Genomic DNA, 26,080 nt, shown 5'->3' with positions numbered 1-26,080 from the left:
GGGACCCGCCGAGCTGCCCCGCCCCGGGCCGCCCGCCTACGCCCCGGGCCGGCCCAACTGCAACCGGACCCGCAGGGAACTCAGCGGTCCCAGCTCGGTGGTCCCGGCTGAGCGCCGGGTCCCTTGCCTCCCTTTCTGAAGCACCCGGAAAGCTCTGCACGTTCCTAAGGAAGGGGTCCCCAGGGCTACACGGTGGGATCCCCAGGTTCTAAGTTACGTGGAATTCTCTGACCACGTCATCGGTGGGAGTGGGATGTTATTTAAAACAATCACAAAAGGAAATCAATCAAACTTTTTAGAAGGCCACCTTGGAAATAGGGAGCAAAGCCCAAGTTCATTCTCTTTGGCCTGGGAATTGCCCATCTGCGTTTGGCGTGGAAAAACGTTATTTGTCCAGAGCAAACAAACTGTGTGTGTGTGTGTGTGTTGATTTTAACTACTTATGCTGTGGATAGCCGGAATCACTCTGGGAACCCCTCCATCAGGGATTAGTGACATGAACTATAGTAATTCCAAACAATCAGGTCAGCTGTATCAAAAAACATGATTTATTTCGATGAAGGGCATATAGTAAGGCCTTCCTTAATATGGGTCTAAACAATTAGTTAGGGGCGGGGGAAGCTAACTAAATGTATGCATTAGTAGGAACTACTTTCGTAAATATGTATGTGTTCACGATTCATATAAAAATTAGGGAAAACAATTTAGAAACAGTGGATCTTTCTGACTGGTGTGTTTAAGGCTAATTTTCTCCTTTTCCCTTCACGGGTCACAGTCTTCTTTTTAAAGTGGTGGCACACGCCTTTAATCGCAGCACTCGGGAGGCAGAGCCAGGAGGATCTCTGTGAGTTCGAGGCCAGCCTGGTCTACAGAGTGAGTTCCAGGAAAGGCGCAAAGCTACACAGAGAAACCCTGTCTCGAAAAACCAAAAAAAAAAAAAAAAAAAAATGGCTTGCACTTGCTAAGAATTTATGAAGTTGAGGTAAAACCAAGGTGTGACCTTTGACCTGTCTCTTGTTGATCCCGGGCTCAAGCAGTTGACTACTTGGTAGTTGTGTGGCTGTGGCTGCCCTGGGTAGCCTGTGGCTGTGTGCACTGTGGATTGTGCAGTGTGGAGTAGCCCCAGGGACACAGAGAAGGGATCTCAGCTCCCTACCCTTTCTCCTTCACTACTGCCCTTGGCTTCATCAAATACCTGCTCTACGAAACTTTGCACGTATTGAATGAGTTGAACTAAATGAAAGTTGCATTTAGGTGCCACGCTGGAGCCAAGGGTTACTTTAATTCTCTCTTGGGGCCTGGGAATGAAGATTGCAGGAGGTATATCCCCTAATGGGGAGCCTCATTTCACAGGGAAGTAAACAAGCTGAAAGACCCCCGAAGGTAGTCTTCCCTCTGGAGAGACCCTCGCCCAGAGATCACACCGAGACCACAAGTCAGATGCAAACAGCAAGAGGCTTTATTCCGGAACACGGGTACCCGGGGCGACACAGTCCCTCCAGAGGCTGAAGAGACTGGCGCGCCGACGGGCTGGAGTGGAGGGTTTTTATAGGGTCGGGCAGCGGAAGGGCGGGTACAGAAGCAGGAAGCATAGTTTACAGGGTTCTGATTGGACGACTCATATGAGGCCATGGTTTACAGGGTTCTGATTGGGCGACTCATATGAGGCCATGGCTTACAGGGTTCTGATTGGACGATTCATATGAGGCCATGGCTTACAGGGTTCTGATTGGACGACTCATATGAGGCCATGGCTTACAGGGTTCTGATTGGACGACTCATATGAGGCCATGTTTTACAGGGTTCTGATTGGACGACTCATATGAGGCCATGTTTTACAGGGTTCTGATTGGACGACTCATATGAGGCCAGGTTTACACTCAGGGCAGCTCGTGGTTTTTCCCCCGAGCTCGACACGCCTGCTGACCTGGCTCCCATCCAGGGTACAAACTGTCCCTCCGACCCTCCAGTTCCCTGTTCTGGGGCCAGGTGGCCGACCGCAGACACCCCGCTCGTTCCTGCGCCCATGTCCTCCAACCGAACCCTCCCCGTACTCCTCAGGCCCTGCTCACGATGGCGTCAGGCCAAGCAAGCATGCTGGGGGCCCCTCAGCACCACCCCCAGAAGAGTCCCGGGGGTCCCGGCCTGCACCTCCCTGCAGGGCTCCCCAGTCCTCAGGCCGCGCCACCCCCGGGGGCACCCGGGCCCCAGCCCGCACCGCCCGGAGGGTCCCCGGCCCTTGGCCTGCTCCATCACGCAGGGTCCCCGGCTCTCGGCCTGCTCCATCCCGCAGGGCCCCCCGGGCGCCCGGGTCGCGGCCCGCACCACCCTCGCCGGCGGCGGCGGCACCGGGCGCTGGCGCCGGGGCAGCGGCGCGCGATCGGGCTCGAGGACATGGCGGGCCCGGGCTGGGAGCCTGCGGTCTCCGCCCGCCGCGCTACGACGCGGGGGCCCGGGCGCGCGGGGCCGCTGCGGGGGCGCGCATGGCGGGCGCGGGCGGCTGGCGCGGGGACGGGGATGCGGCCCGGCCTGCGCTGCCCCCCGGCTCCGCTCCTGGCAGCCTTTCAAAGCGAGGACACAGACTGAAGCGGAGGGCCTCGTAGACAAGTGGGGTGATAGTATATGGATAACGGTGGCTGTGCCCTGCAACTCTGTACAAACCATTCTTCTAGGACGCCAGCCAATGACTGGTACACACCTCCCGGCATCTACACCCAAGCACACTCAGCTCTTGCACTTAGATCTTCTCTAGCTTTGTGGCCCTCCCTCCTTCCTGCTCTTGCTCCTGTTAGCACCCATTTAATATGTTTATGTCTTTGAGTATGAATGTCATCATAAGATACGTTTCTGAGTGTGTATAGTTTTTTCTGTACCGACATGATGTTATGCAGGAGACATTCAGTCTTCACTCATGAGTGATTATCTGACTGTGTTGGTACCTTCTAGATCTTTTGTTGCCATGGGGTGCCCCATAATGACATCAGATGAATTTTACTCCCACACTTGCCTTAAGTGGAGGATGTCTGAGCTTCCAGCTCCTTGGACGTGTATTTCAGGCCATAGCAAATATCCTCATCTAGGATGGTTCTCTGACATCCTTGTCCAGGATGGGACTATGGGTTGTACAGGTTCGTTTTTCTGGTTTTCTAGGTTCTTCTTCTGAATGGGGACTGGCCTCCTTTCTGAGGCTTCTCTTTCTGTGTTGGTTATGCCAACGGAGCAGGGTGCTGGGTGTATCGGTGACAGAAGAGTCACAAGACATAGTTACCTTTCTAGAGCTTTATAGGGGGAGAGAGAGGGAGAGAGGGAGAGGGAGAGAGGGAGAGGAGAGGGAGAGGGAGAGAGGGAGAGGGAGAGAGGGAGAGGGAGAGGGAGAGGGAGAGGGAGAGGGAGAGGGAGAGGGGGAGAGAGAGAGAGAGAGAGAGAGAGAGAGAGAGAGAGAGAGAGAGAGAGAGAGAGAGAGAGCAGGACTGCGCAGAGGGGGAATATGGAAGGAGAGAGCGTGGAAAAGAGAACGCACAGAGGGCACGCCCACTTTTTAGACTGGGACACTGTCGCAGGCTGATGACGTAAATAAGGACATAATCCTTACATCCTGTACCCTCACCAGCATTTGGCTGCTGAACTTTCTGATTTTGCCAGTCCATTGCATGTAAAGCACCACGTATCTTACCATTCCTTTATCTGATCACCATTTTTGGAGAGTGGGGTGGTGTTGGAGACCTGGCAGTCCTGGAACTAGCTCTGTAGTGCAGGCTGGCATTAAAGGAACGTGCCACCACCTAGTCACTATTTCTTATACACGTCCACCTTTCTGGTTCTTACGAAAGTGTTTTTCTGATCTTTTATGCCCATCAGTGAATTTAGACACATTAATACTATGTATTCAGTCTCAAATGAATAAAGGGGATTGCTTTTACCTAAAAATCAAATAAATTTAAATCCAAAATTTTTTTTTAAATAGCAACAAACCTCATTCTTGTCCCTCTAATGCCACTTTTATCATCATCATTTGTGGTGGGCCACAAGAATATATTATAGAGATTCAGCTGTGTATTAAAGCTGAACTTTGACTGGCCAAGGGTCTGTCAAAAGGCAAGCCATTTATTATGAATATTTGGTGTTACCCAGCCTTTAATATTTCAGCTGTCTTCTGCTATAAAATTCTTGCATGCAAAAATAGTCCCAGACCATTTGGCAAACAGTTCAGCTCCTCAGACCTGCTGAACTTCTAGGTAACTTATTTCCCTGCTGGAGCCAGTACTTAAATAAAGTCATCTAGGCAAAACAAGCTGGCAGGAGACACATAGCTTTGTTTCTTGTGATAATGAAGCTCAGTCCATCCCCTTGCCTTGAGGCCTAGCGGCTCTCCAGAGCAATTGACTGAGAACAAAAGAGGTTCTTACATATCAAGGAAGGTAAGGCAACATCCAGGAGGATACAGAATGAGCGGTTCCGTTGGCAGGGGGGAAGGATGCTAAGGCAGGAAGGAAACAGTCATGAATGGTGACCTTAGAGGTCCAGGGGCAGGACAGGACTAGGCATTTTTCTATAGGAGAAGAGAGAAGAACGGCATGGACCAGGGAGAAGAGAAAAACACAGAGGTAAGGTAGATTGTAAGGCAGAAGGCTTGATGCCAGGAGTAGAGAGTAAGGAGAGATGGAGGGAGAAGGAACAGAGGATGAAGATGAGGCTGGAAGCATAAGAGCTTAGTTGTTAGCAGGACTTTGAGGAGATTAATCGATTCTTATTGTTTTTTTGATGTTTATGATTTATTTTTCTGTTTTTTTTTGATAATGATGAATGATGAGTTTATGATTTTCTTAGATGTTTTTGATATGATGATGTGTGTGAATGTATATGGGGCAGGTCGGAAAAGAGAGGGCAAAGAGGAACTGAGTGTCAGGATGGAACTGAAGCTATGCAGACAGGATTTCATCCCAGAGAAATAAAGTAGATGGACAAAGACCTTGGTGCATCTGGATTTATTCCTGCCCTGAATGCCTGACAGAGCTGTAGCTGTAAAGATAGAATTTTGTCTTAGAGGAATAAAGTTAACAGACATAAGAGCATAGTGTATGTAGATTTTTCCCCCCTCAGGTATCCCATGCCAGAGGTAGTAAAATCCCCAGACCCCTGGGTAATCCATAATCATCTTCTTCTTCATGATCATCATCATCATTTTGGCAGTACTAGGAATAAACTCAGGACTTTATAAATGCTAAACCTATCTTGGTCAACACGTATCAATCAAAGCATTCTTCTAAGGTCAACATTATATTTTGTTTGTATGACAATGTATCTGATTACTGTACAATCAGGTCATTTCTGGTTCCTTCCTTATATTTTCCCTGTGGAATAAAGAAATTGAAACTAAGGAATGCTTTTTATTTTCATAGTCCCAGAAAAACTGGAAAGTTGTCTGGATGTGACAAAGAGTGGAAACTGCTTTAGTCGAGATCGGTCTTTGTGAATTGAGCCAGAACTTAATCCCAATGTAGTCCTTGGCCCCTGTAACCCACCGGCCACTTCAAAAAACAGCACAGAGTGTTTCTCTCCTCTGCTTCTTCCAGTTCTGAAACCGTGACCCTTACCAAATCATGTCCCAGATGGGCCAGATATGTTTCAATGAACCACTGACGTCAGCATCCGTGACTTCTGCGCCTGCCTAGAGGCGGCCATTGCCTCTGCTGTACCAGCCGCTCTGCTGAGGGCAGCGGCCCCAGTCAGACAGCAGGGAACGGTTCCTTTTTCTCCTTTAAACACCACACCTATGCAGCGAAGACTTACCAACCGAACAATCCCAGCAACTGAGGTGGCCCCTTGGCCCCTCGTGCTCTTACGCACTGAAAATCAGTCCCTGTATTCTAAGGCAGCTACTTCCAAGCCAATTGGGTCTTTTCCAAATGCTTTACTTTTTCGCAACTTAATTTTTTTTTTAATTGATTTAAAACATCTTGGGCTGTTTGGAACATACAGCGAAGTCAAAGATAATAGGATAAATACTTATTTGTAGGCAAAAAAGGGAGAAAATGCTCAGATGTATCAGGTTTTAAATTTTTGACGTACTTATTTTAGAACCTTTATTTCAAAAGAAAAAATGTTAAGGATCTGTTTGAAAGTACACTCCTTTCTTTCTCCACTTTCTTGGAAGGTCACCATTGTCCCGAGGTAGTTGTGAATCCCTTCACCCATATTTTTGAGTGTCGATATTCTTACCTATAAATGTATAAAAATTATTTAAAGACTATAAATTATTTAAATTATACATAAATTAGTTAGAATTTCACAAATAACTATAAATACTTGCTAATTCAACATTAAATTATTCATTTGAGATAGGGTCTCAGGTATCCCAGGCTAGCCTCCAACTTGCTATGTAGACAAAGATATTCTTAAACTCCTGGTTCTCACTCAGCCAGGTGTGGTGACACACAGGCCTTTAATCCCAATACTCAGGAGGGAGAGGCAGGCTGGTCTCTGTGTGTTCAAGGTTCGAGGCCAGTCTTGTCTACAAAGCAAGTTCTGGGACGGCCATGGCTGTTACACAGAGAAACCAGGTCTCAGCCCTTGCCCCCCCACAAAAGAAACTCCTGATTCTCCTGACTCCCCTCCCCAGTGCTAGATTACAGGAGTTCTCCACTATACCCAATGTACATGGTGCTGGGAATCACAGCCAGGGCATCCTACGTGCTAGGCAATCACTCTACCAGTTTAGCTACATTCCCAATTCCAACAGTAAGTTTTGTCTGAGAATAATTATTGCTGTGGATATTGCGCTGTATAAATAAAATGCTGATTGTCCAGTAGCTAGGCAGGAAGTATAGGCGGGACAAGGAGAGAGGAGAATTCTGGGAAGTGGAAGGCTGAGGAGACAGCCGCTGCCAGCCGCCGTGCTGAGAAGCAACATGTTAAGATACCGGTAAGCCACAAGCTATATGGCAACTTACAGATTAATAGAAATGGGTTAATTTAAGATATAAGAACAGTTAGCAAGAAGCCTGCCATGGTGTAGATGTAACCAACCGTCTTATTAAATAAGAAACACAGAGCCGATTCAGAAAAGAAAGCCAAGAGGTCAGAGCTAAGAGTCTCACCCTTCCTGATTCAGCGATCCTCTTCAGCCAAGAGAGCTCTCTGAAAAGGGGACCTACTTCCTGTGTGTATGTCTTTATAGTCTTTCTGTTCTGCCTTCTCATTGGTTGTAACCCAAACATGTGACTGCCTCGTCACTGCCTGTATGTACCGCCCTCCAGGTCCTTAAAGGCGTGTGCCACCGCCGCCACGCACTTGCTATGGCTCTAATAGCTCTGACCCCAGGCAACTTTATTTATTAACATACAATTAAAATCACATTTCAGTACAAGTAAAATACCACCACACCACGGCCATACATTTTGTAAGCAATGTAAGTCTCTGTGTGTTTACTTGGTTGGGTCTGAGTGGCTGTGGGTCTGGCAGGTGAGAGAGATTTGTCCTGACCGTGGGCCAAGCAGGAAAACTCTAGCTACGAATCATGCTCATACACATGGCTCTAGGACACTCATTTTGATGTCCTTTTAGACACCCATTTGTGTCACAGTGCATCAGTTTCCTAGTTAGTGGGTATTTACGATGTTTCATATTTCACTCATTTACAGAGAATGCTGCAATAACTATCTTTGTACACATTCTCTTCCAAGTGTTAGAAATAGAAGAGTCGGGCTGTCCTTACTGGACATGTCCCAATCGCCCTCCATTGTGATTCAGCATGGTTGAACACTTTTTTCAACATTTTTCTTTCTTTTTCTCTTTGTGAGTGTGTGTGTGTGTGTGTGTGTGTGTGTGTGTGTGTGTGTTTTCATGTGTGTGGGAACATGTGTGTGGGCACATGCACATGGAGATTCAAGGTTGATGTTGTGAACCATCCTCAATTGCTCTTTTACCTTTTTCAAAGAAGCAGGACCTATTGTTCAAACCCAGAGCTCACTGATCTGGCTAGTCTCAACAGCCAGCTTCCTCTGAGAATCCCAGGTCTGCCAGACAAGGCTAGAATTACAGCAGCTGCCAAGCCCACCCAGTGTTTACTCGGGTTCTGGGGATCTGAACTCCAGGCCACACACTTCTGTGGCAAGCGTTTTAACCACTGAGTCATCCCCTCAGCCTTTCCCACAACTTTTCAAAAGCATGTATTATGTAGCAAGTGATGCTGGTTCTACCCTGGAGGCCCTAACTTGACAGCATGCCAGGAGGGATAAAGACTTTGTAGAGCCCATGAGACCTAGAGTATGGTGGGTGAGAAGGATTCCCCATCCATGCTTCTGAGTAAAAGGGAAGCTTTGCAGTTTTTTAATAGAAGGGTGCCATGATTATGGGGTCTGAGTCTAGCTGGGTTGGAGTGGAGGGGGCTGGATGGGTGGAGGTAAATGTAGAGGCCAATAAGGAACTACTTCACTTATCCCTGTGAACCAGTGATGGCGATGATGGCCTTGACCTTAACAATCTCATCATCATGAGAATGTGAGACTCAGCATGAGAAGGGCTTTGTTTATGAATCTATTTTGAAGAAAACCCAGAAAAATCTGTTCTTGGATTGGATGTAAGTCTTGATAGCTTCAACAAGGGAAAAGAGTTATTAATTACTTCCAGGATCTTGGACCGAGATTCTGGGAGAGTAGAAAGATCAAAGGCAGATGAGAAAGAATGTAAAGGGCAGTTTGGGAGATCAGGGTAGTGAGGATGCAAGTGTCTGGTTCTCAGCAAGAATGGTCTCACAAGTGTTTAGCAGGCAATTGGATGAAAGAGTCTGAAGTTCAGGGAAATCTGGGTTGGAGACGGTTACTGGGGAGTCACTGGCGTTGATGCCATGAGACAGGATGGAGTTAAGGAGGAGAAGCTCAGTGCCTGTGAGTTCACAGGGAATTAACTCAAGGAAGGGGAGGGAAGATGGGTGTCCAGAACGCCCAGAAAGAAAACCTTTTTAGTTGTTCTGGCCATATAAAATGCTGCTTGATAATTCAAGTGAGATGAAAAATGGAACTTGACCACTTGTGTTTGGCATTATGATAGTCAGTTTATGACCTTGAAAAGAGCTCTCTCTCTTGAGAGGCAGGGAAGGAAACCTGATTGGCGTGTATTTAAGAGAATAGAAGGAGAATAATTGTGACAGTGACTGGAAAAAATATATCAGCCGTGTTCTGATGTGAGGTGGAACAGGGATGAGGAGGCTGTGCATTTAAAGTAAGGGGTCTGCTTTCTAGAGGTGAAGAAACCACAACGCTGTGTGTAGAATCATATTGACGTTACAGCAGAGAGAGGCTAATCACAAGAGCGGCTTACTAAGGGGACAAGGCAGAAGGGGGTCCTGTGCTCCACAAGCAGTTCAGGTAGGCTGGCAGAGCTTTGCAAAGGGTTAGAGCATCGCTCTTCTGGAGAGGTCTGTTTTCTTTGTCTGACATGAAGCATCATCAACCAAGAATGCAGAAGGGGGAGTAATGTCAGAGGAGTAAAGAAGGACAAGGGCAGAGGGGTGAGGAAGGGGAGGAGAATGCTGGGCTAGGGAAGGACGGTGGGGAGGCTGGTAGGATTGCGCCCCCTTGAGGTTAGGACACAGTATGCATTTCACATGAGACCAGCCCTGAGTGGTACAGGTATTTGCTCCTGACTCCCTTAAGCAACTTGGGCTCTGTAGTCAGAAGTTTTCATGTGTCCTGGTCAGCCGGTGGTCGGGACAAATCTCTCCCACTCATGTACCCCAAGTAAGCACACAGGGGCTTATATTAATTATAACTGCTTGGCCATTAGCTCAGGCTTAATACTGACTAGCTCTTACATTTAAATTAACCCGTAATTCTTATCTATGTTTAGCCACATGGCTTGGTACCTTTTCTCAGTTCTGCCTTGTCATCTTGCTTCCCCTGTGTCTGGGTGGCAACTCCTGACTCAGCCTTCCTCTTCCCAGAATTCTCCTCATCTGCTTACCCAGCCTATACTTCCTGCCTGGCTACTGGCCAATCAGTGTTTTATTTATCAACCAATCAGAGCAACACATATTCACAGCATACGGAATGACATCCCACAGCAGGGCTCTGTGGTCCAGGGGAGAGAGCAGCTTAACTGAGATTGAGGAGAGAGGAGTGAGGTAGCTAAGTGTGAATGCAGAGGCACAGTGAGGGGATGGGTCATGATGTTTCTGACCAATGCAGTAAGGTTGGGGAATTGTTGGCATCAAAGGGAAAGACTTGAGGTGGAAATGGAAATCGGAACGCTGACAAATCAGACCATGGCTGGAGTACAGCCACTGGTGTTAAAAATATCTGGGATATAGCAGGGGCTTGCTACATGACTACTGAAAACCCTAGAATTGGCGAAGGGCTGGTGATGCTCACCTTGATGAACAAAAACATCAGGCAGACTGACATCAAGGACTGGCTTCAAATGTTGGAGGGAAAGACAGAAATAGGGAAATCAGAAAGAAAGTCAAGGACAGACACCTGCAGGCCCCTGTGAGAGTTCAGTTAGGAAAGCAGACACCAGGCTAGCACGCAGGTCTCAGCTCCTAGATCCTCCTCTGGCCTTGATAGACTCATAAGAAGAGCTTCAAAAATGGTATCAGCCAGGCGGTGGTGGTGCACGTCTTTAATCCCAGCATTTGGGAGGCAGAGCCAGGTATATCTCTCTGAGTTCGAGGCCAGCCTGGTCTACAGAGCGAGATCCAGGACAGGCACCAAAACTAAACAGAGAAACCCTGTCTCGAAAAACCAAAAACCAAAAAACAAACAAACAAACAAAACCAAAACAAAACCAAAAATGGTATCTGTGTCTGGCTCCTCTGACCATTTCTAAACAAATCAGGACCCCTGAGCATGTTGGCACACTCCTGTTTCCTACTGTTCTCACTCAGGCTTGGTCTCACCAAGTGTCTGGGTTTGTGACTGTCCCAGGAGTGTGCAGTGATACTCCACCAGGGGTGTCCGAATCTGTGTTTTCCCGTGGGAAGTGAGGATGCTCGGCTGTGTACTTCCCCGAGTGAGACTGTTTCTACTTCCTCTGCTATCCATCTGTTTACATCTTTGGCATCCTTTGCCCTCCCCTGTGGGTTCCTCGACCACATTTATAATGATTTGTTGAAAGCCGTATATATTTTTGATTCTATCATATGATTGTATGTACTACAAATACATTTTTTATGTAGCCATGGCTTGTCTCCCCCATGAATTCAATAGCAAATGTAAGCTTTAATATCAATACTTAATAATGTTTTGCTTCTGTCTGAACTGGGACAGGATATTAGCTGGCCTTGGGCCATGTTATCTTATTTATCCCACTGTGGCATTTTAAAAATTAAAGTAGGAGCTGGAGAGATGGCTCAGCGGTTAAGAGCACTGGCTGTTCTTCCAGAGGTCCTGAGTTCAATTCCCAGCAACCACATGGTGGCTCACAACCACCTGTAATGAGATCTGGTGCCCTCTTCTGGCATGCAGGCAAAACATGCAGACAGAACACTGTATACATAATAAATAAATCTTTAAAATAAATAAATAAATAAATAAATAAATAAATAAATAAATAAATAAATAAAAATTAAAGTAACACAACACATAAAGTTGGATAGGGTGTCACGTGCTTGCAATGTCAACACTGGAGAGCTGAGGTAGGAGGATTGCAAACTTGAGTCCTGCCTGTGTGATGCTGTCTCAAAAAAAATATGACATGTATATAGTATTTTTTTAAGGACAAAGGGACACAAGATGGTTCTTCTGGAAGACAATAGTTCTGAAGTAACCTCTGAGAAAAGCATTATGTGTGTTTCAGCAGATGTGTGCAGTCCTGGTATTAATCTCTCGTGGCTGGCATAATAAATTACCTTTAGCCATGTGGCTTAAAACAGCAGCAGTTTGTTCTTCTTAAGGTTCCAGAAATCAAAAAGTCGGAAATGAAGGCAGGGTGGTGCTCCCTCCAGCCTCCGGCTGCAGGTATTCATCAGCTCTGGACGTCAGTCTCTGTGTCTGAGTCAAACGGTTGTCTGTCTGTGCCTCGTGTGAGTCTTGGGACCTGGCATACTGTGATGCTGAGCACACAGTCTTGGGGCTGCCTACCCCTGACCATCTGCTTCTTAGCTGCTCCTGAACCAGTGTTAGGTGGTAGTGGTGGGGGCGGGGGGGGGGGGGGAAGTACTTATCTCACAGCACCTTTGTGAGGACTGGCATGTACTTGTAAAGAGCTCAGAGTCGAGCAGGCAGGCAGACAAGCCCTGCCAATGCGTACCAGGCCATGGTTCTGCAGCTTGCTGGGCTCCATTTGGTCTCACTGTCCTGTGATCTTTCTGCTTCCCCATTTAAAAACGTGGCTGTCACAGGATTCAAATCCCTTACTCTTCTGGCTTCTCTTTCATGTCGGTCACCATTCTAGCCATTTGATATTCATTATCATCTCTGAAAATCACAACTCTGACCATTCTGTAGATAAAAAAAAAAAAAAAATCTCAGGGAGGTTACACAACTTGCCCAAAGCCTCACGGTTTGCAAGTGGCCAAGCGAGGAACACAGCCCAGTGTGTTCTCTCCTCTGGTTAATTCCCTGTCATGTGGTCTCTTCCATGTTACATGAATTTGACTGGTTTTATCTTCCCCTTAAAGGCATTTCTTAGAGTTGTGACAGTCTTAGCAAGAGAAGTGCCTACTTTCCCAAATGTCAACATTATTACGCAATACAGTTGAGACATGAGTCATGTGACCAGTCTTCAGTGGTGTGTGTGTGTGTGTGTGTGTGTGTGTGTGTGTGTGTGTGCATGCACACAAGCTTGTGTGTATACATCTGTATCATGTGTTTTCTTCAGAAGTAGGTCCCATGTCGCCTGCAATCCCTCCCCCGTCTCACTGGTTCCTCTCCTCTCTGCTTATGTCTCCAAACAGGTCTCCAGTGTCTCCCCTCAGACCCGCTGCTCACTAGCTGCTATCCTTGCCCCATCACTCCTTGCTGGCCCTTCCCAGTCTGAGAAGACTTCCTCTTATGTTTGGTGAGTAAGGATGAACAGTAAGAGGTTGCTCTTCCCTTCCTCCTGAAAGCAGAAGTAATGTCTACCCATGCTTATCACTGTCTTAACTCGTTTTGTTTGTTTTTTTGTAAAGATGGGAGAATGGCAGCCGGTGAGATCAATTAGGGGATGGTCATGTAGCTCATGTATTCAGTTCTTTGCAAAAGCCGAACAAGTGTACAGGGACTCTTCTTAAAAGTGTCTGGCTAGCCCTTCATTCTCTTTGCCTTTCGGCCATGACTGCAAGTGTTCTCAAATTCGAAATGGTCTTTAGAAAACGAATTTCTAAGTTGGCATTGAAGGATCCCAGCGTTGCTTGCTCTTCCAGGATTAAAACTAAGAACACCCAATAGTATCAAATGTTCGTCAGACTGTGAAGTCAGGCTAAATGTGTATCAACCACAAAAAACTGACTTTCCAAACAGCAAACCATGAGCCTTATTTTATTTTTAAAGTTTCTCTGTCAGTCTCAGAATGTTCAAAGCATGCTTGAACGGCAGCGGCGATTTTGGGGGGCAAATGTGAAGGACTGTCGTAGCAGAGAACTGACCGAGTCTCGTAACTTCCTATTCTAATAGTGATTTAAAATTCATCCCGGAAACGCAAGAAAGACAAAACATACCTTAGATAGATATTTCTAGTAATTCCAAAATGTTCATAATTTGCTTGCTTTTGTGCTTCCAAGGATTTAGACGCCGATTTAGACTGCAGCTCTGCTTTGGAATGATTTTATACGTGGGGTAATTCCACCGAGGGCCAAGAGATGGCGCCAAACCGCTCACGTACCGCGGTTCCCGGGCTAAGGACTGGGCTTATTTTTTCAGAGCACTTCAGAGGTTACTTTCTCTTCGGAGAAGGAAGTCTTGGTAAGTATGAAGGCTTTTCTGGATTTTTTTTTTTTTTTTTCAGATTATTGCGTTGACGCTTCAAATGGGAAAGAAAACGGCAAGGGCCGTGTAGGGAATAGGTAACCTTCCTTTGAAATGTTTGCAGAACGACTCTGCGGTTGGTGTTTTAAAGCGGGGCTGTCCTTTGAAGTACCTAAGGCAGTGTGACTTAACGGGAGACAGACAACAGCTGGCATTTCCGTAGCCAAGGAAGTGAGCCGACGTGTGTGTGTGTGTGTGTGTGTGTGTGTGTGTGTGTGTGTGTGTGTGTGTGTGTGACTGTCCGTTCCCCCTCCCCCCTCCCTTCCCCCCCTTCCCCCCCCCCCCCCCCCCCCCCCGCCCCGTCCGTCCCCCAACACCCCGGGGGTTGGGCTGTTTTCTCCTTTCTTGAAGTCTGTAGTCCTTTGTGGTCCTGACATCACACTGTCTGCGCTGGATGTATGGAAACAGTGTTTCATTTCCCAGTCACGTGGTACTATGATCTCTAATCGCTCTGCACCTCCCACTGATTTATGAGCATTTTGGAGGAAAGTCTAATTCAGTCACTCCCATGCGATTTCATATCCCCATCCCTAGTTCCTACCGTGCCCCGGGTCCAAAGGGGACTCTGAACGAACATTGTTTAAGTGGTTGGAAGTGACTGAGACCAGATTCCCACACTCTGTAACTTGAGTCCAGCACTCTTCCTCCGCCCAAAGTTTGACAGACTTAATGACAAAGCTCTTCTCATGCTTGCCTTTGCTTACGGCTATTAACTACCCTTCCCCTTCTCGTAGCTGGAATTTTCACAGCGACTCCCTCCAGCCGCCACCTTTTTCTGGTTTTGAAATAGGGGTTGTGTTGACTGTTCTTCTTTCACTTTTTGTTTGCTGTATTCAACTCTTACTCCTGTCCCCTCATCCTTCCTTTTAAAAACATAAACTCTTGAATTTCCAGTGATATCTTCCTGCTGTCCCACCCCCTCAACTGTGCATACACTGAGGTTCGGGACTGCTTCTCAGAACGTGTGCTAAGAACTGCTTGAGGTTTTGAGCAACCTCCAGGACTCATATGTGCCCTTATGGCCACATGGTGGCTGAATGACAGTCCCCTGGACAAGACACACAAGCTATCAGAGGAATTTGTAGGATGGGACTTCATCCACGCATATTAATTCTCTACCATTAATTCATCTAGCCGTGTTGAAGAGGTTGACCCTCTTTGTATATGTACTAATACTATAAATAATACAAGCATGCTTATTTACATGTAAAATTTTACTTTGGGTATGTCTCAGGTGGATTTTAAATTTTTCTAATTCTTTGAGAATTTCATACACTGTATTTTGATTGTATTCACCCTCCCAACTCTTTCCTGCTCTACCCCTCTTCCCTCCCCACCCACCTTAGAGTCTTCTGTTTCCCTCCTCAACCCATCAACTCCAATTTGTGCTATCCGTAAACCCTTGGGTACGTGACCTTCCACTGGATCACGTCAGACCTACCAAGGGCTCCACCCTGAAAGAAAACTGACCCTCCCTCCCCCAGCAGCTGTCAATTGCCAAGAGTTCCTCAGCTAGAGGGGGGACTTTATGACCACCTCCCCTTCTGCACTGGGATTCTGTTAAAGACAACTTTTACATGATTGTAAGATACTATTCTGAAATTATAAAAGATGTTAAAATTTTTGAAATTTTAGAAATACTTGAAAGTATAAGAAAGAAAATTAAAGCTGTGATTCGGACACAACTACCATTAGCATTTGGCATAAATTTTGCCCCCTAGGTTTTGTGTGTGCTAAGTTATAATTTGCATTTTTACAATTAGACTCTCAGTACATATGCAACTTTGTAACCTTCCACTCACTTAAGGTTATGTTGCAGGATTTTGTTTGTTTGCTTGTTTGTTTTTTGAGACAGGGTTTTTCTGTGTAGTCCTGGCTGTCCTGGAACTCACTATGTAGACCAGAGTGGCTATGAATTCACAGAGATCCACCTGCCTCTACTTCCAGAGTGCTGGGATTAAAGGTGTGCGCCACCATCGCCCGGCTGTGGGATTTTTTTTTTTAATGCTGTATCTGAAGCTGCGTGTTATGAATGAGTTATCGCTTTCTACACTAGCCATTCTTATCTTTTCAATTTTCGTCACATCATGAGCACTCCCATAATCTCACTTTTGTGAGTACCTCTAATGATCCCTTCGGTGATTGCTCAGCAGTAGGATTGCCAACATAAAGAGAGGGGTATTTTTAAAGAACTTGCATAAATTACCATCACCCAATAAAATTGTACTAATTTTTCTTTCCTGCCTGAGTAGTAACTGAGAGTCATTCTCTTAGTTCCCACCTACTGATGTTGAGTGTTTTATCTCTGCATTTTTTTTTAAAATTCTTCTCTCATATATTGCATCCTAGACACAGTTTCCCCTCCCGCCACTCCTCCCAGTCCGTCCGTCCGCCAAGCCTCTCCTCTCTCCCGGAACCATCCCTCCGCCGTTTGATGGCATAACAAATTACACTAAGATTAGGCACATATCCTCACATCAAGGCTGGACCAAGCAGCCCGATAGGAGGAAAAGGGTCCCAAAAGTAGGCAAAAGAGTCAGAGTCAGCCCCCACTCCCACTGTTAGGACTCCCACAAGAACACCAAACTACACAACCATAACACAGATGCAGAGGATCCAGCTCAGGGCCATGCAGGCTCCCTGATTGTGGCTTCAGTCTCTGTGAGCCCCTATGAGCCCTGCTTAGTTGGTTCCGTGAACCATGTTCTCCTGGTGTCCTGACCCCTCTGGCTCCTACCATCCTTCCTCCCCTTCTTCCACAGGGTTCCCTGAGCTCTGCCTCGTGTTTGGCTCGGGGTCTCCGCATCTGCTCTCATCAGTTGCTGGATGAAGCCTCCCCCGGTTACTCAGCAATACGAGGCTCTATTTAAGAAATGCCTGCTTTTGGGCCCCAAGCTCACAAATAATTTTATGTATAAAACAGAACCCGAAGGTGGAGCCGGCCAGGTTGTCTCAGCCATTTGTCCTCAGTGAAACACGAGGTCTGTGGGCTTGTGCACCTGCCTCCATATCTCAATTCAGGTCATCTTCTCTCATTACTTGATGTCATTGATATGTACATCAGGACCTGTGACCTGATGTGATGCATGTGAGACCTTCTGGGCTCTGAAAAAAAAAAAGTTATTGCTGACATACTTTAGCCTCACACACCTTCTAGAGTCTTCCATGTGCTTTATCTTTTCTTCATGAAACATGCTGTCCCTATGTAGCCAAGGCTGACCGAAAGCTCTCAATCCCCTTGCCTAGGCTTCTCTAGGGCAGAGATCATCCTGCATCACTGTGGCTGGCTTTTCTCTCGTGCTTTGACATAGTTCCTCTCTTCCCCCATTCTGTGTTAACGGCAGGAACTTCAAAGTCTCTGAATCTCGTTACCCTCAGTCTGCAGTCTCTAGGCTAGTAGTTGTTGGAGAAATACATACTCCTGTTTATGAAACCTGTGTCAAAAGGTGAGATCCAGAGACTAAAAATAAGTCTCTAGCATCAAAAGGACAAATGGAATGAACCTCTGCTAGGATCCAGATGCTTCTGTGTTCTCTGGAACGTGTATGCGGACACCGAATTGCCAGGGTGGTAGTATCAGGGCATGGGGGAGAGCAGGAGGGTAGGAGGGCAGGATGCCACTGTGAGAATTAAGTTGTTTGTGGAGACTTCTTTGACTTCAAAGGCTAGTACACAGTCTCCTGCTGGCTTCTGTCCCCCGTGTGGCTCAGATAGTTTTCTGTGCAATTCAGAGCCTGAGTGGTATGGATTCTTGAGTGTGTATCTGTGTGGGTGCCTCTGCGCCTCTTCGCCTCCCTTCCCCTGCCTCTGGCCCCTCTCCCTTTCTCTCCTTGCCCCACTTTCCCTGTGGATATTTATCCCCTCTCCTTTCCTCTTACTCCTTTGCTGTGTCTGCTGCTCTGTTACCTCTGGCTCAGGTAGCTGCAGCTCCTGTATTGGGTCTTCAGATTTTGGTTTTTGACAAACACCACCCAGCAGGCTGCTCCAGCCCTGAGAAAGTTTTGGGTGTGCAACAAAGGCAAACCCTCCCAAGAATCCATTTGGAAGCCCCCACACTAGTCAAGACACACAATCACTCAAAGTTCATATTGTCCCCTATAGCCACAGACTGAGAAAATATTACATAAAAGCATGGGATAGTGATGAATGCTAGAGTGGATGAAGAAGGCACTTGGGATTCTGGGAAATGGAAGCTTAAAAGCCATTACCTAATCTTTATTCACCTTAAAGTCTTATTTCTAGAGCTTGAACCCAAGTGAAAATGCTGTGGAGAAAATGGTAATGACCCTTTGGGATAGCGGTTGCAACATGACCCGAGACAGAGAACCCGTTCTGGGAAGTTTTCATTTTGTTTGCATCCTGGCCTTCATAGTCAGAAGCATGATCCAGTTCTCTGAGTCACTTGAGTTCACGGTAGACTATTCAAACAGGAACCTTACTCATGTCCCCAAAGACCTGCCACCAAGAACAAAAGCCTTAAATCTGTCTCAAAACTCTATACTCGAGCTTCAGGTGTCTGACGTCAGCTTTCTGGCAGAGCTGAGGGTTCTGAGACTCTCCCATAACAGAATCCAGAGACTTGATTTCGGTGTGTTCAAGTTCAACCCAGATTTAGAATACCTGGACGTCTCCCACAATCAGTTGCGGGACATCTCTTGCTGTCCTGTGGTGAGCTTGAAGCATTTAGACCTCTCATCTAACGACTTTGACGTGCTGCCCGTGTGTAAAGAATTTGGCAAGTTGACAAAGCTGAGTTTCTTGGGATTAAGTGCTACGAAGTTCCGACACCTGGATCTGCTGCCTATTGCTCACTTGCACCTAAACTACATTCTTCTGGACTTAGTGGGCTATCATGGAAAAGACGGCGAGAGAGAAAGTCTTCAGGTTCTGAACACCAAGGCCCTCCACTTGGTCTTCCATCCAAATAGCTTGTTCTCTGCGGAGGTGAACATATCTGTGAATGCCTTGGGATGTTTACAACTGAGTAATATTAAATTGAATGATGGACACTGTCAAAGGTTAATTACGTTTTTATCAGAACTCACCAGAGGTCCAACCTTATTAAATCTGACTCTCCAGCACATGGAAACAACCTGGAAATGCTTGGTTCAACTTTTCCAGTTCCTTTGGCCCCGACCGGTGGAGTACCTCAACATTTACAACTTAACCATAGTTGAGAGCATCAATAACGAAATTTTTATTTACTCCGAGACGGTACTGAAGGCATTGACCATCGAGCATGTGACAAACCAGGTGTTCATCTTTTCAAAGGAGGCACTGTACTCCGTGTTTGCTGAGATGAACATCGGGAGGCTGACCATCTCAGACACGCCGTTCATCCACATGCTCTGCCCTCCGTCCCCAAGCACGTTTGTGTTTCTGAACTTCAGCCAGAATGTTTTCACCGACAGTGTTTTCCAAGGCTGCTCCACCTTAAAGAGATTGGAGACGCTTATCTTACAAAAGAACGGCTTGAAGAACTTTTTCAAGGTAGGTCTCATGACTAAGAATATGTCCTCTCTGGAAACTCTGGACGTTAGTCTGAATTCCTTGGACTCTGGCGCACACGAAGGAACATGCACTTGGGCTGACAGCATACTGGTGCTAAATTTGTCTTCAAATGTACTTACTGATTCTGTCTTCAGATGCTTGCCTCCCAAGGTCAAGGTCCTTGACCTTCACAACAACAGAATAACGAGCATCCCCAAAGATGTCACCCACCTGCAAGCTTTGCAGGAACTCAACGTTGCATCCAATTCTTTAACGGACCTTCCTGGATGCGGGGCCTTCAGCAGCCTCTCTGTGCTGGTCATTGAGCATAATTTGGTTTCCCACCCCTCAGCAGATTTCTTTCAAAGCTGTCAGAAGATTAGGTCCATAGCAGCAGGGAACAACCCATTCCGATGTACATGTGAGCTGAGAGAATTTGTCAAAAACATCGGCCGAGTATCAGGAGAAGTGGTCGAGGGCTGGCCTGATTCTTACACGTGTGACTCCCCAGAAAGCGCTAAGGGGACCCCACTGCAGGACTTCCACATGTCTGCATTGTCCTGTGATACTGTTCTGCTGATTGTCACCATCGGGGTCACTTTGCTGCTGTTGGCTGCCATCGTGGTTTTCCTCTGCCTCCGCTTTGATCTGCCCTGGTATCTGAGGATGGTGTTTCAGTGGACACAGACCCGGCACAGGGCCAAGAACATCCCCATAGAGGAACTCCAGAGGAATTTCCAGTTTCACGCTTTTGTCTCATACAGTGAGCATGATTCCACCTGGGTGAAGAATGAATTACTACCAAACCTAGAGAAAGATGGCATACGGGTTTGCCTCCATGAGAGAAACTTTGTCCCTGGCAAGAGCATTGTGGAGAATATCATCCATTTCATCGAGAAGAGTTACAAGTCCATCTTCGTGTTGTCTCCCCACTTCATCCAGAGTGAGTGGTGCCATTATGAACTCTACTTTGCCCATCACAATCTCTTCCATGAAGGGTCTGATAACTTAATCCTGATCTTACTGGAGCCCATCCTCCAGGACAACATTCCCAGTAGGTATCACAAGCTGCGGGCTCTCATGGCACGGAGGACTTACTTGGAATGGCCTACAGAGAAGGGCAAACATGGGCTCTTTTGGGCCAACCTGAGAGCTTCTTTTATTCCAAGGTTATCGTTAGTCAATGAAGAAGATGTGAAGACTTGAAGCTTGGATTTCCCACTTAATAATCTGTCAACTTGGATTCTGATGAGCACTGTGGTTTTAAGTCCATATCTGGGGGTACTTCTTGTATGGTGTCCTGGTTTGGCTTCTGTGACCATGATAAACAACATGACCAAAAGCATCCTGTGGAAGAAAGAGGGTTTTTTTTGGCTTATGGTTGTGGTCTCCCATGAAGGGAAGTCAGGGCAGGAACTCAGAGCAGGAATCTGGAGACAGGAACTGAAGCAGAGACCGTGGAAGAATGCTGCTTCCAACCTTGCTCTCTGAATCTTGTTCAATGTGCTTTCTTATAGCACTGAGGAGCACCTGCCCTGGGGTGGCACCACTCACAGTGGCCTGGACCCTCCCACATCAATATTAATCAAGAAAATTCCCCCCCCCAAGCTTGCCTGCAGGCTAATCTGATTGAGATATTTTCTCAATTGAAGTTCTTTCTTCCCAAATGTGACCCTAGCTTGTGACAAGTGTACAAAACAAAACAAAACAAAACAAAACAAAACTAACACCTATGGTTTGGAGATAAAACGTCCCCAAAGGCTTCTGCTTGGAGGCCTTGGGGGGAAATCTAATAGTGCTATTTATAAGTAGTTTATGAAGGTGCTAACTTAATCAATGGACTTACCCACTGCTGAGTTCACAGCTGAATGGACAAGGAGGATGGGGGCCCTAATTGTAGGAAGTAGGTCATTAGGTTCATGTCTCTGAAGGCTGTGTTTTCTTCAAGACTCATTTTTCTTACTGTTCTTAAGTCAGTGTTGGAGCATATGTAGTTCAGTTAGTCCCTGAGCTCAGTGTGACCCTTCTGCCTCAGCCTCCCAAGCGCTGTGTGACAGGGATGAACCACCACAGTTAGCTTATGAGTGTGCTCTCTCTCCCCCACCCCCTTCTCTCTGCCTCCTCATCATCATAAGGTGAACCACCCCTCCATCACATACCCCCACTGCCATGATACTCTGCATGCCCGCAGGTCCCCAAGCCAGGGACTCAGGTGAACCTGGACAGAAGCCATGAGCGTTTTCTCCTTTGTTTACACGAGGTCTTCAGTCACAGTGGCACAAAGCTGACAGACCCAGCTTCTGTCTCCTTCATGTCTTTGACAGAGAGTAGATGAAAGCGTTGATGCCACTGAACTACGAGATGCGGCTGAGGGATGGGTGTGGCGCTCATTTTGTTAGTCAGAGGCAGTTCAGTCTCATCTGGCTTAGCTGTCTGCTCTCATGTCGACACAGTCCTTTTTAAGTAAATGCTCCATCATCCATAGAGCGTTCCTGCCCCCTCCTCCTTTCCCAGATGGACTCAGTGTGAGCAGGAGTCTACGTGGCTTCATGTTAGCAAGAAAGAGGGCAACGGTATGTCCTCAGAGAGTCCTGTAGATCCTTGTTGGCCTTTGACTTTCCTCTCCTGTGTGTGTGTGTAGGAGATTGGTAAAAGTTTCTGAACAGCAGTTTGTCAGTAGGCATGAAGAGCTGAAGCACGTTCACAGGTTTAGAGAAAAAAAATCTCCACTGATGCTATAAAAATGTGGTGGAATTATTGTGGACTTAATGTTTTTCTTTTCACTTATTTGTGTGTTCTTATTTTTCTTAAAAGAGTTTTATTTGGTTAATAAAAATTGAAATTACTAAGAACTTTCATTTGAGAAAAACATAGATACAGATATTTGATCTTGTTGTAGGAAAGAACTTTAAAAATATCAAAGTAGCAGGGCATATGCCTTTAACCCTGTCCTCGGGAAGCAGAAGAGGACAGATCTCTGCGTTTGAAGCTAACCTGGTTTACACAGCGAGACTCTATCTCAAAAACAAACAAATAAAATGCCATAGGCATGCTGGGGCCAGTGTCTCTGTCCAGGTTTCTATTACTGTGAAAAGACGTCATGACCATGGCAACTGCTATAAAGAAAAACATTTCATTGAAGCTGGCTTACAGTTTCAGAGGTTTAGTCCATCATCATCACCATGGCAGGAAGCATGGCTGCACACAGGCAGACATGGTGCTGGAGGGGTAGCTGAGAGTCCTGCATCTGGATGAGCAGGCAGCAGGAAGAGAGAGTCACATTGGGTCTAGCTTGGGCATCTGAAACCTCAAAGCCCACCTTCATGACATACTTTCTCCAGCAAGGCCACACCTACTCCAACAAGGCCACCCCTTCTAACAGTACCACTCCCTGTGGGCCTATGGGGTCCATTTTCATTCAAACCACCACAGCCAGCTTCTAAAGACTGGTCATGGCCAACTGCTAAATATCCATCAATTCTGCAGCCAGATCAGCTGGCAGCCAGAATCAGCTGTGGAGGGAACGCTGGCATTCCAAATATCAACAAATGCTACAAACCTGAGTCTTGTTAAGTTCATCAGCACTCAACTGAATGGCAGCAACAACCATGGAAATCTATTGATATAAAATATGTAGATCCATTGTTTCAAAAAAAAAAATCATGAAGTAGAAAGATGAGCGGGGAGTGAAATGTCTGCACAGAGTTGGAAGGGCCAATGTCAGTAACATAATGGAGAATGTACAATAAGGTACTAAACTATGATCCCAGTATGAAAACAGTTATATCAGGTGAACAAATAATTCACTGGAGAGCTACAAACTGTCACTGAACAGGAAAACAGCTCAGTGATACAATAAAGTGAAAAAGAAACAATTAGGAAGCATTGCTGCACATCCTGAAGGGGAGAGACTCTGCCCAGCCCACACATGACAAACCTAAGTGTGGTCAGAAGACGCCCCTGGTGTGGCATTTTCAGTTCTGTGATTATAGGTGATGATGTGTTAATGGGCTACACCTGCTTTTAGGTGTGTTTCCAGGTCTTGAATGTTTGATGCCATTGCTATTACAGCAGGGTGGTGGGCGTTTCCCCCCTTTGAAGTGGTACTGGAGATCCTGCCTCCACGCACACGCTACTCAATGAGAAGATGCCCAGATAAAACCAGAAGTTATCCAAACAAGCAGACCCAAAAATCACAACACAGGGACACAAGAAGCATGGGAAAGCAAAGCAACACAGCCCTTCAAAAGATCAGACGAGAGAGGTGAACTGTGGAATACAAAGATACCGAAATGGTGTCGCGCCCCTGGTGACTGACCACGTTCCCGTGAAAGACCACACATCCATGAGTGTTTGAGCAACTTAAAATGGTCTTGAAGAATCTTCTTGAAAGGACACAGAGTTGAGTAGTTAGGGAAGGGGAGTGGGTCTGGGAAGAGTCGGGGGATGAATTTGATCAATACACATTGTACAAAACTTTCAGTGAACTAGTAGGAATTTAAAAGCTACTGAAGATAATAAAATGCAAGGTAAGGAAGCAACAGAGAAGAAAACGTCAGCCACAGGGGTGAGGAAAATTAGCAATATGGACGAAAAAGCTAACAACATGGAAGAAGATTCGGCAAGGGAAGCAAGATTCTGAAAAAAGCTGGGAATGACGAGATTCAATACATCAAATGGAAACACAGTGGAGGGTGTCGCTAATCAACTAAACCAAGCAGGAGAGAGAGTATCGAGGATGGGGGATATGGCTGACAAAACACTGCACTGAAATATCAATCTGGAGAAACAATGGGCATGCCCACAACCTCTAAGAATGCTGAGACATGGCTGAGAGACCGAGCCTAGGAATCCGTGGGATAGGAGAAGGGGCTGAGGTAGACACCAACAGCACAGGAAATCTATTCAATGATGTTACAGCAAAAATTCTCAAAATCTGGACATTCAAACACAAGACGCAATTAGAACTCCAAGTGGACATGGCCAGGAAAGCCCTTTTCTCGGATGTGTTATAGTCAAAATGTCAACAATACAAAGCAAAGAAGCCATACTAAAAGCTGCAAGGAGAAAACTCGTAAATACAAACATCAGAATAACATCAAATTTCTTCTTGTCAGCAGCCCTAAAATCCAGGAAAGTAGGAGGGTATTGTAGCACAAATCTTAAAAGTACTTATTAATAAAATCAAACCTAAAGCCAGGTATTGAGGTGAATGCTGAAAGATCAGAGAAGCAGAACAAGCCACAGCCACCTCACCTCGCCAGTTCCTCAGCTGATCCTGTTTCCTCAGACTGGAAGCCTCTGAGTCTTCATCCAAATGGATCTCAGCTGAACTGCTGCTCAAAAGCCTAAAAGCTTAACCAGCTAAAAGCTTCTAGTTTCTGGTCTTCATGCCTTATATACCTTTCTGCTTTCTGCCATCACTCCCTGGGATTAAAGGCTCATTTTCTGGGATTAAAGACGTGAGTCACCATGTTTGGCTGTATCCTTAACCACACAGAGATCCAGGTAGATCTCTGCCTCTGGAATGCTAGAATTAAAGGCGTGTGCTACCACTGCCTATCCTCTATGTTTGATATTGTGACTGTCCTGTTCTCTGACCCCAGATAAGTTTATTAGCGTGTACAATATTTTGGGGAACACAATACCACCACAGGGTATATTTCAAACTCTGAAAGTAAGTAATTGCCAAGCAAGTTTGTTATATCCAATTAAACTATCTTTTTAAATCGGTGGGTAAATAAGGGCACTTCAAGACAAGCATAAACTAAGACAGTTTAGGATATTAGTCTGGTACTGTAGAAGATAGGAATACACAGAGGTGAAAGAAATACAGTCTTAATATTTCTCTTTTATGAAGCAGTTTGAGTAATATTGGTACTAGGTCTTCCTTAAAAGTTTGGGAGATTTTTCAGTTTATTTTTTTAAGGTGAGTTTTTATAGTTTTCCTTGATGAGGATGGAGAAACTGAGAGATTGCTCCATGGGCAAAGCATTTGCTGCACGAGTGTGAGGAATTGAATATGGATATGCGTTGCCCACATAAATGCCAGGCAAGTGTGGAGGCCACCCTGTACTACCAGTTCTGGGGAGGCAGAGACAACAGATTCCTGGGGCAAGCAGAGCCAGTTAGACTAGATGAATCCAAAAGCTCCAGGTTCAAGCTCCAGGTTGAAGCTTTGCCTCAAAATACAAGGTAAAGAGTAATTGCACAATACATACAACATCAGCTTCTGGCCTTCACACCCATGTGCGCACATATGCACACAAACATGCACACACACACGCGCACACGCACGCACGCGCGCGCGTGCGCGCACACACACACACACACACACACACACACACACACACACACACACACAGCCACACACACAGTGGCTCATGCATATGCACAACACAGGTCAAGATAAAAAGTATTCATTAATAATTCTCTAGGATATGCCATAATCTACCCTGCTTCTTCTCTAATTTTATTAATTTATGTTTTCTCTTTTTTGTGATTAGTTTTGGCTAGCATTTTGTTTATCCCATTAATTTTCAAAAAACTACCTTTTTGATTATTCTAGTGTGGTTATTATATTCTCTTTTAGTCTCTGCTTTATAAATTCAAGAAGATCAATAAGATAAGATCCAATGTATAGATTC

At 46.1% G+C, this 26,080-nt stretch overlaps 1 protein-coding gene across 1 annotated transcript; it reads left to right on the top strand.

Moving 5' to 3' along the window:
• The first annotated feature begins 13,764 nt into the window (after positions 1-13,764).
• Positions 13,765-25,643, top strand: Tlr6 (toll like receptor 6). Its single transcript, XM_052734984.1, has 2 exons — positions 13,765-13,880; positions 18,174-25,643. The coding sequence occupies exon 2, from the start codon at positions 18,219-18,221 to the stop codon at positions 20,637-20,639; it is 2,421 nt and encodes an 806-aa protein (XP_052590944.1). The 5' UTR covers positions 13,765-13,880; positions 18,174-18,218; the 3' UTR covers positions 20,640-25,643.
• Positions 25,644-26,080: the final 437 nt, after the last annotated feature.

This window comes from Peromyscus californicus, unplaced genomic scaffold (assembly GCF_007827085.1).
Source record: "Peromyscus californicus insignis strain IS unplaced genomic scaffold, ASM782708v3 Scaffold_13__1_contigs__length_99412109, whole genome shotgun sequence".
NCBI classification, from domain to species: Eukaryota; Metazoa; Chordata; class Mammalia; order Rodentia; family Cricetidae; genus Peromyscus; species Peromyscus californicus.
The sequence above is the reverse complement of the archived record's forward strand: the minus strand, read 5'-3'. Positions and strand labels throughout refer to the sequence as shown.